General features: G+C 44.4%; 1 protein-coding gene across 1 annotated transcript in view; it reads right to left on the reverse strand.

The window, feature by feature from the left end:
• Positions 1 to 16,829, reverse strand: part of GLYR1 (glyoxylate reductase 1 homolog (Arabidopsis)) — a 44,165-nt gene that overhangs the window by 19,755 nt on the left and 7,581 nt on the right. Inside the window, exons 3-8 of the mRNA XM_006757914.2 lie at positions 14,089 to 14,227; positions 13,304 to 13,546; positions 3,998 to 4,084; positions 3,032 to 3,088; positions 1,462 to 1,512; positions 1,297 to 1,370 (exon numbers count right to left, since the gene is read on the reverse strand). Coding sequence (XP_006757977.1) covers positions 1,297 to 1,370; positions 1,462 to 1,512; positions 3,032 to 3,088; positions 3,998 to 4,084; positions 13,304 to 13,546; positions 14,089 to 14,227 — 651 coding nt within the window. The remainder of the gene's footprint in view (positions 1 to 1,296; positions 1,371 to 1,461; positions 1,513 to 3,031; positions 3,089 to 3,997; positions 4,085 to 13,303; positions 13,547 to 14,088; positions 14,228 to 16,829) is intronic.

Below are 16,829 nucleotides of genomic sequence, written 5' to 3' on the forward strand. Positions count from 1 at the left end.
CTGCATGCAACAGGCCTCTAGTATATAATAAAAGCCCAGCAACTGCATGGCAGAATGACAACAACGGTCAACCAGTTGCTATGCTGCAAACTGACCACCAGGGGGCAGACACTCAATGCAGGAGCTGCTCCCTGGTGGTCAGTCTGCTCCCACAGTGGAAGCGCTGCTCAGCTGACCAATAGGCACTAGACGCACGGCTGGCGAGCGCCGCCATGGTGGCGCAAGCCTCTCCTGCCTCTGCAGTGGCAATGGCAGGCGCAGCGGGGCCAGGATGAGTGGGAGCTGTGCCGCAGCTACCTGCTGCTTCGTGCACTACTACATCCCCTGAGGGTCCTGAATTTTGAGAGGGCGCAGGCCAGGCTGAAGGACCCCACTAGTGCACAAATCCGTGCACCAGACCTCTAGTTAGTATATAATATGCCTCTATCTCCTCCATTCTACAAAGAGAAATCACCCAAAAAAACTGGTAGAATCAGTGATCTCAATAGAACAAAAAATTAGGACTGAAGTAAAAGATGCACTGTTTTTAGGCTGCAAAAGAACCTTTTGGAAGACACAGACAGTAAATTCAGACTTGGTTATCTTGCTCAGGAGAATGTATGTTCTTAGCAAAAAACCCTTTTCATCATCATGACTCTAAAAACACAACTGGCCAGAGTAAGGGCAAAGGTGAGCATGGGTGCAAGCTAAGGTTTGGGGACCATAGTCAACGCTCTCCAACCTGCCTGAGCAGGACAGAGAGCAGCAGGCAGGTGTATGAGAAGGACTGGAAGGTGACTGCAGGGAGAACCAGGGAGGGCAGAATATTCTAAATATCTTCATCTCTCATCCCCCACAGTCAAATTCAGGATTTTCATCACAGTTCTACTAAGCTAGGGGCTTCACAAATGTGGTCTCCTGACTAGCAGAAGTAGCAATACTTGGGAACTTGTCCAAAATACAAATTTTAAGGGTCCACCCCAGACCCACTGAGAAAACCTCAGGGGTCGGTCCAACAATCAGGGCTTTACTAACAGCCTTCCAGGTGATTCTGAAGCATAGGAAAGTCTGAGAAGCATAGAGCTGAGCATTCCCTGCTCACAAACTCACATTTAAGGGCATACATCTAAAGACAACTTCTGTCTTCTGCAAGGCAATTTACTCCTAGACAAATCATCATCAGTTAGGATTACAACTTTCTTCCTTTCTTTACATTCAGTTCTAGCAATGACTGGAGTATAACCTTTAAAGGGTCCCCTTGGGGTGATCCCTCACCCCTCAGCAGAACCAAAGAAATCTTTTCACCAAAGGCCCTACTTTTTGTCTGTGGGTGTGATGCTGCCATTCACGGCCGTACTGTCTGCTGCCTGGATGGAGGTAGACCCCGTCTCCTAGGGAAAGGAAGCACAAAGAATCAGGTCAGGCTGCCCATGGCAAGGCCCCAGTGGAAGGTAAAAACGAGGAGGCGTGGAATCTACGTACCTCTTCACATATTTTCAACTTCTTTGTGATGGCCTGGTAACAGACAGCTGGCTAATAAAGAGGGAAGAAAAACACCAGTTATTAAACTGAACGCTTAACCATTCTTCATTATAATTTACCTAAAAAGTTAGGCCTAATGTGGGATGCTAACATCAAAATCTTATTTGGTGTTCAATTTTATTGAACATTCCAGATGACACAGAAAGTTAACACACATTACCCCTTCAATTCTCCACGCAACTTTGCAAGATCCTTTTGTTAACAATGACATTAAGAATCAGAGGCGGCCCTAACCGGTTTGGCTCAGTGGATAGAGCGTCGGCCTGTGGACTGAAAGGACCCAGGTTCGATTCCAGTCAAGGGCATGTACCTTGGTTGTGGGCACATCCCCAGTAGGAGGTGTGCAGGAGGGTGATCGATGTTTCTCTCTCATCGATGTTTCTAACTCTCTATCCCTCTCCCTTCCTCTCTGTAAAAAATTAATAAAATATTTTAAAAAAAGAAAAGAATCAGGGGCGTTTAGTCACATGCCCAGAATTAGTGTTGGTCCGTGTAACTGCGTTTGGAACCCAGCTCTGTCCAACTTCAAAGCTACATCCTATCAGCAGATCTTATCAAGGCTTGGCCTAACCCAGTGTGGCTAACAAACTGCGGTTTGTGAGCCACATGGGGGCTCTTTGGCCCCTTGAGTGTGGCTCTTCCTAAGCCTTAGGAGTACCCTAATTAAGTTAATAACAATGTACCTACCTATGTAGTTTAAGTTTAAAAAATTTGGCTCTCAAAAGAAATTTCAATCATTGTACTGTTGATATTTGGCCCTCTTGACTAATGAGTTTGCTGACCACTGGCCTAACCCCATACCTTGCAGTCACTTCAGAAAACTTTCCCTCCACACCTGGAGGCTATGGAGGCTACTACCCAGCAGCACGGGCTACCTTACAGGTGGCTGACAGCTCACGAGTTTTAGTTTCTGCCCTAGACTCTGAAGGCAATCACAAATGTCTCAATCACACAGCTGACAAGTTTTAAAAGCTTTTTTTTTATGGGGGGGGGGAGGGGGTCTATAATAATAAAAGCATAATATGCTAATTAGACCAGAGGTCTTTCTGGACAAAGCTGGGGCTGCGAAGAAAGTCTGGGTCCTGGGTCCCTGCATGCAGCTGGAGGGAAGCCCGGGTCCCGGGTGCCAGAGGGAAGCCAGTGCTGGCAGCGGGTGGAAGGAAGGCCTACTCTTGCATGAATTTCGTGCATTGGGCCTCTAGTTTTTAATATTAACAAGATCCAATTCATGAGTGAACCCCTATGTGACTTTTACTAGTAACTCGCTGCTTTGGGCAATGGTACAGGCAGAGCCTAACTTTTCAGACTAGTAAGGTGAGGTTCCAATGGAACAACACTCTCCTTTAGGCCAGCTCCTGACCAAGGATCAAGAACTTCAAAGAACAGCCCTGACCCATTTGGCTCAGTGGATAGAGCATCGGGCCACTAACAAGCATCTCCTGCACGCTAACGAAGAATAATTACAATATATATATTTTTTTTTTTTAAAGAACTTCAAAGAACAACTCACCTTCTCGGTTTGGCTGAGCAGGAAGTGATGGAAATGAGGGTCTGCATCTTTAACAGGCTGAAACCAGAAAATTATTAAATAAAACAAATTATCTTCCAAAGACCCCTTCCTTCTGCCTGGTAACTGCTTTCCTCTGGCTAAACACCCTAGGGAGCTGGCCCTAATTTTATAACTGGCTGGAAACACTTTTCCCATTGTTGATCTAAGCCTTTTGTAAACGACGTCTGTTCCAGCTAAAGGAAAATTGGCTTCAGTAGATATTTCTGCCTGGTTGGTATATAAATTATTCCAATAACAGCATGGGAAAATATTTAAAAGGCATACTAATATTTTTAAAGTCCAGCATTCTCATTAGTCATGTTGGATAACACAGCTGACAAAGGCAAATCAATTTTGAGGGCTCTTTTCCAATTTTAGGGTTTTGGCCTACTTGTGTCTGGTACTAGACCTTTGATTGTTTTCATCTCACTGAGGGCCGATATTAATAGAAATAAAAGGACAACAACTGCAGGCCTTTCATAATTAGGCTCAGTAACAGGGAAAGGGTACTACTATATCAAGGATAGAATAACGTATGGTTACTAAACATCAAGTTTTATATACAGACAGTGAAAGGGTGTTTATAAAACATCAAGTGGAAAAAAAATCTGCAGATGATCCCACTTTTGTGAAAAATAACCCTAGTCCCATCAACACAAACTATATATTGGTATGTAATTAATAAATGATGGCTAATGGGTGTATCAAAGGGGCTGAAATAAGTTGTATCAAACTTAACAGTGAGCACCTGAGAGTGGAAACTTGCATTCTTTACCACATACTCCTCTGTACTGTTTGATAATTAAAAAAAAAAAAAGCAGCTTCACATACACAAAAAGGAGGAAAAGGAAAAAAAGTGTATAGCAGCCAGGCCAGGAAATCAGCTCTGAGGCCAACCTTGAACTGGCCCGCAGGAGAGATCCTTACCTCATTCACAGTTGGCTGCCATTTAAATGCAGCCATGGGTCCGGCCATCATCCCCTTAATGGTACTAGACTCAGGAATGGTGAGGTCCTACAAAGAGAAAGGCAAATTGTCAAGACACTGTGGGACCTTGATAGACGTGTTCTTGCCCAAACTGGGAAGCAACTTTTCATTGGTCTCCTTCCTTCAGTCACATTCTATCCACACTAAACACCTAGCCCATCCTGGCAGGTGTTGCTCAGGGGTTAGAGCGTCAGCCTGTGCACCCAAGGGTTGTGGGTTCGAATCCTGGTCAGGGGCATGTACCTGGGTTGCAGGTTTGATCCCTGCCTTGGTTGGAGTGTGTGTGGAGAGCAGCCCATCTATGTGTCTCTCACACATCGATGTTTCTCTCCTCTCTCTCTCCCCCCTTCCCCCTCCCTTCCACTTTCTAAAAAATAAAAATCAATGGAAGGAGTATCCTTGGGTGTGGATTAAAAAAAACAAAACAAAACAAAAAAACAACCAGCCCAGCCAGCATGGCTCACTGGTTGAGCATCAACCTATGAACCAGGAGGTCATGGTTCAAATCCCAATCAGGACACATTGCATGGGCTGCGGGCTCGATTTCTAGTGTGGGGCATGCAGGAGGCAGCCTCTCAATGATTCTCTCTCATCATTGATGTTTCTATCTCTCCTTCTCCCTTCCTCTCTGAAATAAAAAATATTTTTAAAAATAAATAAATAACAAAAAACCCCTAGCCAGCTCCATGGTCTCAGCATCAGTTCAAGCCCATGTCCCCAGCCAGGTTCTGATGACAGTCCATTAGGAGAACCAGGGAAAGTTCTCATCAACACAGAGTGAGCTTTTCTTCTCTGTTCTTGAAATAACAAAACATATCCTGGTGTGTGATGGAGAAAAGCCCAACTATGGTCTGCAGTGTTGTTAGAGAAAATTCCTTATGGCGAATAATAAACATTATTAAGAAAATAGTACAGGCTTCAGAAGGAATCCACTAATCTCAAAAAACAAAACAAAACAAAACCACCACCTAAAAAAGCCACATGGTGCTCATGAGGAAATCTGCCCAACATTTTTCAGGACTAAGTGACAAAGCCAGAACTGGAACTCAGGGTGGTCTGGAGCCAAGATCCCCACTCTCCTCAGAATGATGCAAGGAGAGGACCCAGCGGAGTGAGGCTGCTGCTCCTCTTTATTAAGGGCCTGGCCCATACCCATTCTAGGCAAAGAGGCACTGTTTGTTCTAGCTTTACAACTGGTCTGTTCTCTTTCCCATCTTCCAGCCACAGTGGCCCTCCTGACATTTCTACTTGGATATCAAATGGGAATCTTGACATGCTCAACTGAACTCTTGATTTCCCTGCCCAAACGGCTTCTTCTACAGTTTTCTCAATCTCTGAAACAGCAACTCCATTTACTACCAGGCCAAGGTCCTTGGAGTCCTTCTTGATTCTATCCTCCTCTCTCCTCTAATCCATCAACAACGATTATGGCTTTATAAATGGGAATGTGCAACCCCTTCTTTTGAGTACCCCCACTACTAACACCCAAGGACCAGGCTACCATTGCCTATCACTTGGACTGTAGCAAAAGGAATCTCTCTGCTTCTGCTCTGGACCCGTACATTCTAGTCCAGGGGTGGGCAAACTTTTTGACTCGAGGGCCATAATGGGTTCTTAAACTGGACCGGAGGGCCGGAACAAAAGCATGGATGGAGTGTTTGTGTGAACTAATATAAATTCAAAGTAAACATCATTACATAAAAGGGTACGGTCTTTTTTTTTTTAGTTTTATTAATTTCAAACGGGCCGGATGCGGCCCGCGGGCCGTAGTTTGCCCACAGCTGGTCTAGTCTATACACAGCAGCCAGAGTGAAGCATGACACTTCTCTGCCTAAATCTGACATCCTGTCTCACATGGTCAAGCTAGAGGCTTTTATTGTGGCCTATGGCGCCCTAGATGTGCTGCAACCCCACTCCATGCTAATCTCCAATCTAATGTCCTATTACTTTCTCTCCCGCCCACCAGTGCCCCCATGGCCCTCCATCTCCATTCCCCAAAACACCACACATGCAAATACTCTAGTGCAAGGGTCCTCAAACTACGGCCCACGGGCCACATGCAAATACAAATATTATACTTGTTCCCGTTTGGTTTTTTTTACTTCAAAATAAGATATGTGCAGTGTGCATAGGAATTTGTTCATAGTTTTTTTTTTAACTATAGTCCGGCCCTCCAATGGTCTGAGGGACAGTGAACTGACCCCCCTGTTTAAAAAGTTTGAGGACCCCTGCTCTAGTGCCTTTGCACTGCTGGGTATGCTCTTCCAACTTGGTTCATATGCTCACTTTAGGTCTCCATTGAAATGTCACCTATCAGAATGCTTTCCCTCATTGCTCTGTATTTTCCTCCATTGGAATGTGATGCTGATTACTATAATGACAACAAATGCTTTTACAGGGCTTACCATATGCCAGACGTTAGAGTGCTATTTATATGTATATTCTCACATAATTGTCACAACCTCATGAAAAAGAACTATTATCATCTCCATTTTACAGAAGAGAAAACTGAGACAGCTTAAGTATGCTTGCCTAAGGTCACAGAGCTAATAATGAGTATGGTACATGAAATTTAAACTCAGGGAATTTGGCTTCAGGATCTATGTTATTATAAGTAAGTTCTATGAAAGTAAGAATGTCACCAATTTTGTTTACTTTATATATCCCATGCTGGGAACCATTCCTGGCGCATAGTTGGTGTTCAATATTTACTAGTATTGAAGAAATGAACACGTTAGGGGCCTTGTCTTTCATGCTGCTTTATCTCTAGACACTTGTTGAATATAGAGGTTTGAGTAAAAGAGGCCTAGTGCAGTACTGCCAAAAATAATTTTCTGCCATGATGAACATGCCCTATACCTGTACTAATACTATAGCCAATAGTCACAAGTCCACCATGGCGCACCTGATACGTGGCTAGTGTGACTGAGAAACTGAATTTTAAATTGTATTTAATTTAAATGTAAACGGTCACCTGTGACTAGGGGCAGTACAGCTTTAATGACTTGCCTAAGACCAGTGGTTCTCAACCTTCTGGTCCTTTAACCATTTGCGGTCCAATGTTATTTGTGGAATTCAAACAGTCTGGTCCAAATTAACTGACGGGATTGAATGTTGAACTTTTTAATGTTCTTATTGCTCAATGTTGGACCTGCTCCTAGCGCCTGGTCTGTCGAGTCAGCCTCGAGGTTAGACCGAAAAGGATTAAATACAGTTTCTCATGTTGTGACCGAACCATAAAATTATTTTCGTTGCTACTTCATAACTGTAATGTTGCCACTGTTATGAATCGTAATGTAAATATGATATGCAGGATTGTCTTAGGTGACGCCTGTGAAAGGGTCGTTCGACCGCCAAAGGGGTCACGACCTACAGGTTGAGAACCGCTGCCTAAGACCAAAATGACAGATGAGAGTAAGGCAGAGAACACAGCTCTCCACCTAGCACTAACCAAAGGCCCTGACTCCTAAATCAGTGCTCTCTGCACTAGTCTGGGATTTTATTTTATTTTTAAATATATATATGTGCCCGCAACCAAGGTACATGCCCTTGACCGGAATCAAACCTGAGACCTTTCAGTCCGCAGGCTGATGCTCTACCCACTGAGCCAAACCCGTGAGGGCTAGTCTCGGATTTTAGGAGAACCACAGGACTGACAGTTTTATTCTGTCAGGGTTCTTTGTGCCCAGAGTTGTAGTTCTCAGCTAAAGACTTGGACGGATTTCTAGACACAAACCCAGCCTCTGCTTGCCTGCATGTAATTGACACCTCCACTATCAAGATCAGCCTTTTCTGTTAATCGTTACAGGATAGGAGATTATGGCCCAGAATGGCAAACATCTGGGGCTTTGCCCAGTTATCAGCCTATGCTACTGCTCTCTGCTTCACAGAGGAGCTAGTCAGCCAAATGACAATTACTATAGAAACACAATACTCTTTTGAGACCACAGGGTATCTATACTAATATAAGGGTAATATGCTAATTAGACTGGGAGACATTCCAGACGTTTTGGACAAAGCCATGGTGGCGGGGCCGAGGCAGAGGTGGTTAGGGGCAATCAGGCTGGCAAGGGAGGGCAGTTGGAGGCGATCAGGCTGGCAGGGAAGGGCAGTTGGTGGCGAGCAGGCCGGCGGGAGGAAGGGGCAGTTGGGAGTGATCAGGCTGGCAGGGAAGGGCAGTTGGTGGCGAGCAGGCCGGCGGGAGGAAGGGGCAGTTGGGAGTGATCAGGCTGGCAGGAGGAGGCAGTTGGGGGTGATCAGGCTGGTGGTGGGTGGGGGGCGAGAAGGCCAGTGAGGGCAAAGTTGTGGGCAAGCAGGCCGGCAGGCAGAGTAGTTAGGGGCGATCCAGTAGGCAGGCAGGTGAGCGGTTAGGAGCCAGCGGTCCCGGATTGTGAGAGGGATGTCCCAGATTGGAGAGGGGGCAGGACAGGCTGAGGGACACCCCCCTTCCCGCCCCCCATGCACATATTTCGTGTACCGGGCCACTAGTATCAGATCATAAGATACACCGAAATTCCAAACCCAAGCATATTTCCTATATCTCTGAAGACACTTAAGATCAATGGTGAGAACTGAAATCGCCATGTGGCCCCAGCACCCCTACCCATACTCTTTCCTTTCCTGACAAATCTTTCATTAGAGTCCAGGCCTAGCATGGAGATCTTACAGAAAAAAACAAAACTAAAGATCAAGAGCAGGTAGAACTCCTGGATGGAGACCTGGCTCTGAGAACAGCGGTAGAAATGTTACTCCCCCTCCCCCCCAATTAATAATTCAGACTAAAGGGTAAACTGCTTTTTACTGGGAGCTTGTGAGAAATTCCTCCCAGCAAGTCTGGCAGCGGTCTTGGGGTTGCAATAAACCAGTGCCCTCACTGCACAACAGGCTACTGCTGAAAAATATCAAAGGTATGACATTTATGCCCAGCCGATGTGGCTAAGTGGTTGAGCGTTGACCTATGAACCATGAGATCATGGTTCAATTCCTGATGAGGGCACATGATCCTGTTGTGGGCTTGATCCCCAGTGTGGGGCGTGCAGGAGGCAGCCAATCAATGATTCACTCTCATCATTGATGTTTCTATCTCTCCCTCTTCCTTCCTCTCTGAAATCAATAGAAAAAAATAAAATCCTATATAATAAAAGTATAAAATGCAAATTGACATGCACTGACCATCAGGAGACAGACGCTCAATGAGGAGCTGCCCCCTGGTGGTCAGTGCGCTCCCACAGCGGGAACAATGCTCAGCCAGAAGCCCTGCTCACAGCTGGCGAGTGCAGCAGTGGTGGAGTGCAGCAGTGGTGGCGGGAGCCTCTCCTGCCTCCGCTGCAGGCGGGTGGTAAGGAGCGAGGGGTCCTGGACTGAGAGAGGGCACAGGCCAGGCTGAGGGATCTCCTCCCCCCCCAGTGCATGAATCTTGTGCACCGGGCCTCTAGTATATATATAAAAGTGAATTTATCACATGCATAATGTGTTGCAGGCACTGTCTTGGGTGCTTTGCTTGTGTTACTCATTTAATTCTCACAACAAATGTAAGGGGCAGGTATCTTTAATATTCCCAATGATCAGACGAGGAAACCAAGGCAAAGGGAGCTGGTCAAGGTCACACAGGTATAGCAAGTCATGGAGTCATGATTCAAACTCAAGGCCCTCCTCCTAACTTCTTCTTTATACTTTCCTTTTATCCAAAAAGAAGTAATTTCTCTCCAGAGACAGCAGAGGAGTTGGTGAGATCCACAGCTTAAAGACACCAGATAGTGTGAACGTGGAGAATAGTATAAAACCTGATGGCCCAGATTCCTCTGGGTCCCTGGAAATAAATTCAACTAGATCAAATTAGATCAAATCCCCTAAGAAGTTTTTCACATACTGCAAAAAAGCCAGCATTTTTGAAACCTTCTCTGACTTTGGCTGGCACTTCCCTATGATCATGGTTACCTGGGACTGTCCCCACCACTACAGTCACTCTCATCTACTCTCAGTGTTAGGTCATTTGACAGCATGAAGGACCTTTTCTAACAGAGAGTTCACATTGGCAGCCCACTGGCTGAATCTGGCCCAGAGATGTTCCTTTGGAATAAGTATTTTAAAATTTTGAGTTAGCTACTAACATTTAAAATTGGAACATTTTACATAAAAACTTGTATTTCCAGCTTCCTTTGAGAAAAACCAGACAATCTGGCAAAAGTTGGCTGGAACTCAATGGGCAGAGCATAACCTCCCCAGACCACCAGCCACTGCCACCCCTAATGCTCTTAGCATGGATGCAGGGCAGGGCCGTGGAATCTCCTGCTTGAGCCATTTCTTCTTGCATCATTTGGCTCCACTCACTTCAATTACCTGTCTGGTCTTGCTGGTGTCTGAATTTGCAAGTCTTGATCTGATGGCTAGCATTTCATCACAGCCTCATCACCCAACTGTTTCCGTCAGCCATCTGGCTTCTACCCCCTTGATCCTGCTCTCACAATTACCTATGTTAGACTACCTACTTCATCTTAACACACTGCAGACCAGTTTTATTGCTAGCTTTACCCAGTGGCCAGGTAAGTTTCTATTGAACAAGTACAAAAAATGTTTTACACGAATGTTAAAAGGCACGCTTTAAAATTAAATACCCATTGCATTTTGAAGTTATTTATTACATGTTTTTACAAGCTAATATCTTTTTTAAAGTATGATACTTTCTAATGATAATTCATGCATAGGTTTATATATTGTTTGAAATTTACTAATAAAGTGGTTGAGTACAGACTGAATTTTAAATAGCCTGGATGAAGACTTAGTCATGTTTGCATTGTCACTGAAATGCCAATAAGTCCAGATGTGTTCAAAACGATTTCAACTCATTGTCTGAGGAAATATTGGAACAGCTAGAACTGGATCTGTAGACAAATATTCTTTCCAAGTATCCTTTTGAGTATGCCCCATTAGCACGATAAGTCCTAAAAAGGGTTTTATATATGTTGGAGTAACAGGTGACCACTTTATTGCTTTAGAAATTTTGTGCTTTCCCAAATTTTGGTTATAATATACTAGAGGCCCATTGCACGAAGATTCGTGCAATAGGCCTTCTTTCCCCTGGCTGCTAGCACCAGTTTTCCTCTGGCACCTGGGACCCAGACCTTCACTCTGGCCACCGCCTTCCATCTTCGCTCTGGACACAGTCTTTGCTGCGGCTGGAGCCTTCAGTCTTTGCTCCTTGCTCCGGCCGGAGTCTTCAGTCTCCGGCCAGAGCTGCTCCTATAGCTCCTTCTGCCCCCCACCCTCTCTCATAGCTTGATCGCTGCTTTGCCTGCAGACCTCGCTGATGGGCTCCTGGGTCCCGGGGGACCACCTTGCCTGCGGCTTGGCTTTCTGGCAGCTCCTGGGGTCGCACACGGGGGCCTGGATGGCGGCTCCCGGTGTCCCGCCCTGCCTGCAGTATGCAAATTAGCCATCATCTTTGTTGGCAGTTAATTTGCATATCTTGCTGATTAGCCAATGGTAGCAGAGGTACGGTTAATTTCAATCTTTGTCTATTATTAGATAGGATAAAAGACTCTTCCAAAATAAAAAAAAATATGAGGTAGATTAAGAGATCAATATATTGAGAGTGATCTTAATTTTGCTTTTTGAAGGAATAACTATATCACTGCCACTGTGAAAGCTTTCATCACTTTCACTTGGAATATCTGATAAATTGTCAGCAAATATATCCAGAATTTTATAATGTTCTTCATCACTATCCATGGTTACTGAGCACTTTAAAAATATCAAATTGATATAATAAGTTATTTTTATTACTAATGACAAGAGACTAATCACTTTCAATTCCTTTTGTAATTTTTATCTTCAGCAATGTGTCTCTCTAAATGACAACAATGTCCCTAGCCAGTTTGGCTCAGTGGATAGAGCGTTGGTCTGCTAAGTGAAAGATCCCAGGTTTGATTTGGGTCAAGGGTACATGCCCGGGGTTGTGGGCTTGATCCCCAGTGGGGGACTTGCAGGAGGCAGCTGATCAATGATTCTCTCTCATCATGGATGTTTCTCTCTCTCTCTCCCTGCCTCTTCCTTCCTCTCTGAAATCAATTTTATGTATAAAAAAAATAAATGACAACAATGAAAAGCTGAGAATTCTCGTGATTGGTCACAAGCCTTAGAACAGAGAACACGAGTATTCTCACGATTCGTCACAATGTGTTAAATTCTCCTCCCTTGGCATCCAAGACTTGACAAAAATCATTACAAGAAGGAGAGAGATATGTTATTTCTCCATTATTTCATTTTGCTAACTTCTTCCCACCCTGAACTACAGGCACTCTTACTACAAAGCTAACTCCTGCCCTTGACTCTTCTCCCTTCTTTACTTTCCCAAACATAAGCCCCATCTCGTCTAATGGATCCAACATTCTTCCTACACATTTGCTTCCCACGTCTACATTTCTGTCCTGCGACTCCAAGCTGTCCTGGTGGTCTAGGCATCAGCTAGCTCCTCTCGACCCCTCTGCTCTTAAGGTCTCACCATTTCCCCAGGCACAAACTTGAAATCATCTCTCTTTCTCTTTTCTCATTCATCCCCTTTATAACCAGTTGCCAATCTTATAAGCTCTTTCTCTGAAGTGCCTCACATAGTTACTTTCAATGTCTGCTATCACCCCCTTGGAATAGCTCCTTATGTGAACACACACCTGGATTAGCCTTCTAATTGACTTTGAGCATTTCTTCTCTGCCCTCCATGATTACGAATGCACAGCTTGGAGCACACCGCCACCTCAATACCCAGCTCAAACAACTTTATGGCCCTCTACTAACTTCATGACAATACACCACCACTCAAGTAAACCATAAGCTCTCCACAGTCCAGTGACAACCTACTTTTATCTGTCTGCTCTCCTTCCTGTCCTCTCCCTGTACTGAGAATAACCACACTGACATTAAGCCCCACATGAACTATGCCCTCCACCTCTGGAATGCCTTTTCTTCTTTCTTGCTACGCCCTTTCCAGTGCCAGCGCTTGCACACTGCTCAGGTGGACCATTCTTCTGACTTGAGCATTTAGTTGAATGCATGGTTCTTTGCTGCCTTGTGTTCCTATTTCACACCTGTGCATCCAGGCAGCATATCTCCCCTGATCTGCAGGATTCTTTAGGACAACTCTTAGTACAGGACTCTACGTTCACTCAATGAACTGAACCATATTGTAAAGCTCAACTCTGCCGCATACAAAAGAAAGTTACTAATCCCAGAAGCTGCAGAGATAAAACAAACCTTCTCATCCTTTGGGGGCCGACCCCGTTTCCGGGGACTTTGCTCTTGGGCTCTTTTCAGAGGGGACTTGGAGCCTCTCTCTGAAGAGCCTGATGACACCCTCTTCTTTCCTTCTCCCATGTTCTTCTTCACCTTCCCTTCAGACAGGCTAAGCTTGCGCTTCTCATCACCTGAGTTTGGCCTACTTCTCTCCTCACTGGAATTACGCCGATTCTTGTCATCAGCAGAATTGTGGGATGATGTCTGAAAGTTTAATAATAATAATGATAACCACCACAATAGCCGCTGCCATCACCACCACCATTTACACGAGCCATGCCCTATGATGAGCACTTTACATGCATTATCTGCACAACCCTATGAAACAGGTCTGCTGTCATCCCCACTTACACTTGAGCAGTTTAAAAAAAAAAAATCAAGTCACTTGCCCACAGTCCCAAAGCTAAGAAGTAGAATTTACACCCAGGCAGTGGATATATCCCAGAGGCTGTGCTCCTAATCGCTGAGCTATAAAAGGAGAAAAGACCTCTGCTGCACTCACATACTTCTCCTGAGTCCAAGTGACTTTCCTAAGAGCAACAATCTATTCCAGAAAGGTCAGCTGCATGCATGGAGCTTCAAGCCGATTACCAAAATGCTGATACCTCAGAACTGAAGTAGCTCTTTTTCTACTGGCATTTCATAAGAATAGAGTTTCGATTTAGGGTGCCATTTAATCCGTTAGTTAGTATGCAAAAATAACCGGTCGGGCATTAGCATAAATTAAGAATCATGAAGTCTCTCACCTGGTCTTTCCCTTTGGCTCTCCTGAGGAACTCTTCCACAGCATCCACAGCTTGCTGGAATCGTTTTCCCTTGTTAATCTTTATCATTTCCTCCTTATGCGCATGGTATGGCTTTAGCTGTTCCACTTTGATCCAGGCACTAGCAGAAAATACACAGAGAAAGGGTATGATCCACACTGCCGATGCCAGAAAGTATCAAAGACCTCACCCTAGCAGAATGCAATGATCCATTTGCTTTCATTGGGCTTTGAACAGGCCTGCCATTTTTTCAAAACATATTATTGACCACTTCAAGCTCTTGAGCCTTAAAGTATGTTTTCTTGGAACAAGCCAAGCAGAACAAGAAAAATCAGAATATCCTCCAAATGAAATCACTGTGTGATATGTTATTTCCACCCCTATTCACCTTCCTTCTACACTGAACCACACACACCATGCATGCCACTTGCTCTCAGGACAGAGGAAACCTGGAGTTGCTCTCCCATTTTTACCACACAGTATAGATGGCCACATATGGATCCCAGGAAATCAGGGCACCTAGAAGCATCGCCACTGGCAACAACCTAAACCAGATTGATGATCTGTCAATCAACTCAGAATCAGGGATATGAGGGCTTAGGAAATGCAACATTTAAGATCTTCTGCTCTTACAGATATTTGTAGCTGTGGAGCCCATACTTGTTCATAAATGACTGTATCCATGGTTACTAGACCACACAAAACATGTGACACATGGCTTGGAAAGAGGGCAGCAGCACAAAGGGAGGCCTTCAAAAACAAGATTCTATTTGCGATTAAAGGTAGAAAAACATACTCTTCTAATATTTAATTTTTAATTACTACCATCCGTGCATAACATATGAAAGTAGAAAAAGCCCTCAATTGTCAATTCTGGAATATGTGACCAACCACACTTATCATCTGAACAATTCAGCCTCAGCTGACTTTCTGTGGTTTCCCTAAATGATACTCAGTTTCACAGTATAAAGGAGAGAATTTTATAGGTTTGGCAAGGTAATAGTTAATTTATATGTTGTACCTTGTAACACTCAAAGGTTTCATAGTATCCCCTTCAGAAAAAGTGGATCCGGGTAAGGACTTAGAAACTGGGCTACCACACTAACTTAGGTTCCCTCCCTTGGAGAAAGCTATAGAATTCTCATTAATAACTAGAGGCCCGACGCACGAAATTATGCAAGGGGCTCAGCCCTCGCAGCCCTCGCAGCCCCTCGCTGCCTCGGCTGGCCCTCTCAGCCCTGGCTTTGTCCGAAAGGCTGTCCAAATGGTTGTCCGAACGGTCCTTCTGCTATTTGGTCTAATTAGCATATTAGCTTTTTATTATATAGGAGGACAGTAAAAGTGCTAACCTCTGTACATAAAAATAGCGCTACCAACCCACCAACAGCTTTGGGTGTTGTGATAATGATTGTGACAGTGGGTCTGTACAAACACAACAGCCCTGGGACCATCAACTGGCAAGTGGGACAGCAAACCAGGACTAGGCATGTTACCTATAGGTAAACAAAACTAGACATAATGAATGATGAAACGGGACTCAGCCCTAGCTGGTCTGGCTCAGTGGATAGAGTCTAGGTCTGCGGACTGAAGGGCCCTGGTTCGATTCTGGTCAAGGGCACATGCCCAGGTTGCGGGCTTGATTTCCAGTAGGGGGCGTGCAGGAGGCAGCCAATCAATGACTGTCATCATTGATGTTTCTCTCTCTCCCCCCTCCCCCTTTCTGAAATCAATACAAGTTTATTAAAAAAAAAAAAGAAAGGGGACTCAGACACTGGCATCACTGCATAGAGCTTCCACTGGATGAGTAAGCAGGTAACTTTCTCGTGACCAATTCATTTTAAAATTTGAAATCTGAGACAATGGAGCTAAGTGGGTCCGATCTATAGGAAGACAAATGGAATTAAATTTCAAACCCATAGTGTCTGGCAAGTATACCACTGAACTGACCTTCTTGCCTCTCCTCGCATGTATAGTGTTTCGAAGGACAGACCATCAGAGCAATCAGATACAAAGCCAGACACTCCCTGAAAAGCCAGTTAAGCTGTCATCCCAACTGGTGGCTCAAACATGACACAAGTATCAGTAATGAAGCTTAAAAGAGCCACAGACCTCAAGATAGGCCTCTTCCTTTTTCTGAGCTTCAGTCAGAAGCTGAGAACTGCACAAGTTCCAGAAAAAAATCAATAGGGTGCTTTTGATGGTGTCCTTGAGATGAGACAACATAGTCCAATAATCCTAATTCCTAACCTCCCTCTCCATATTAACCTTTGATTCAGAGTAAGTGGAAGGGTAAGGCTATCTGGAGGAAGCACCAATAAATCCATGCCTATGTTTTTATTGAAGCATTTTACTGATTTCTGCCAGGAGAACAATACAGTAAAAATCCCTTTCAACCTGAAGACTGGCATTTGAGACAGTAAAGTGAAATTTTCCTCTATGATCATCTTTGAAAAATGAAAATGGTTTGCTAAATGAACTGACAGCATAAATTTGACTTTAAAAAGATAAATGCAAAAAGTTAATCTACTTAATCAATCAGTTGTTGGATAAGCATCCTGCCACATTAGTAAAACAGTAAATAAAAAGCCAGCCCGCCAGAGCCTCAGGAAGATTACTTCATGAAAGCAAATCAAACTGAAATCCCTTTAGCTGTCTGAATAGAATATTTTCTCTAAAGGCTGTAGTACTGCAAAACCCTCTCTGTATCCATAAAGAGGGTTTGC

Source organism: Myotis davidii, unplaced genomic scaffold, assembly GCF_000327345.1.
Source record: "Myotis davidii unplaced genomic scaffold, ASM32734v1 scaffold555, whole genome shotgun sequence".
NCBI lineage: Eukaryota > Metazoa > Chordata > Mammalia > Chiroptera > Vespertilionidae > Myotis > Myotis davidii.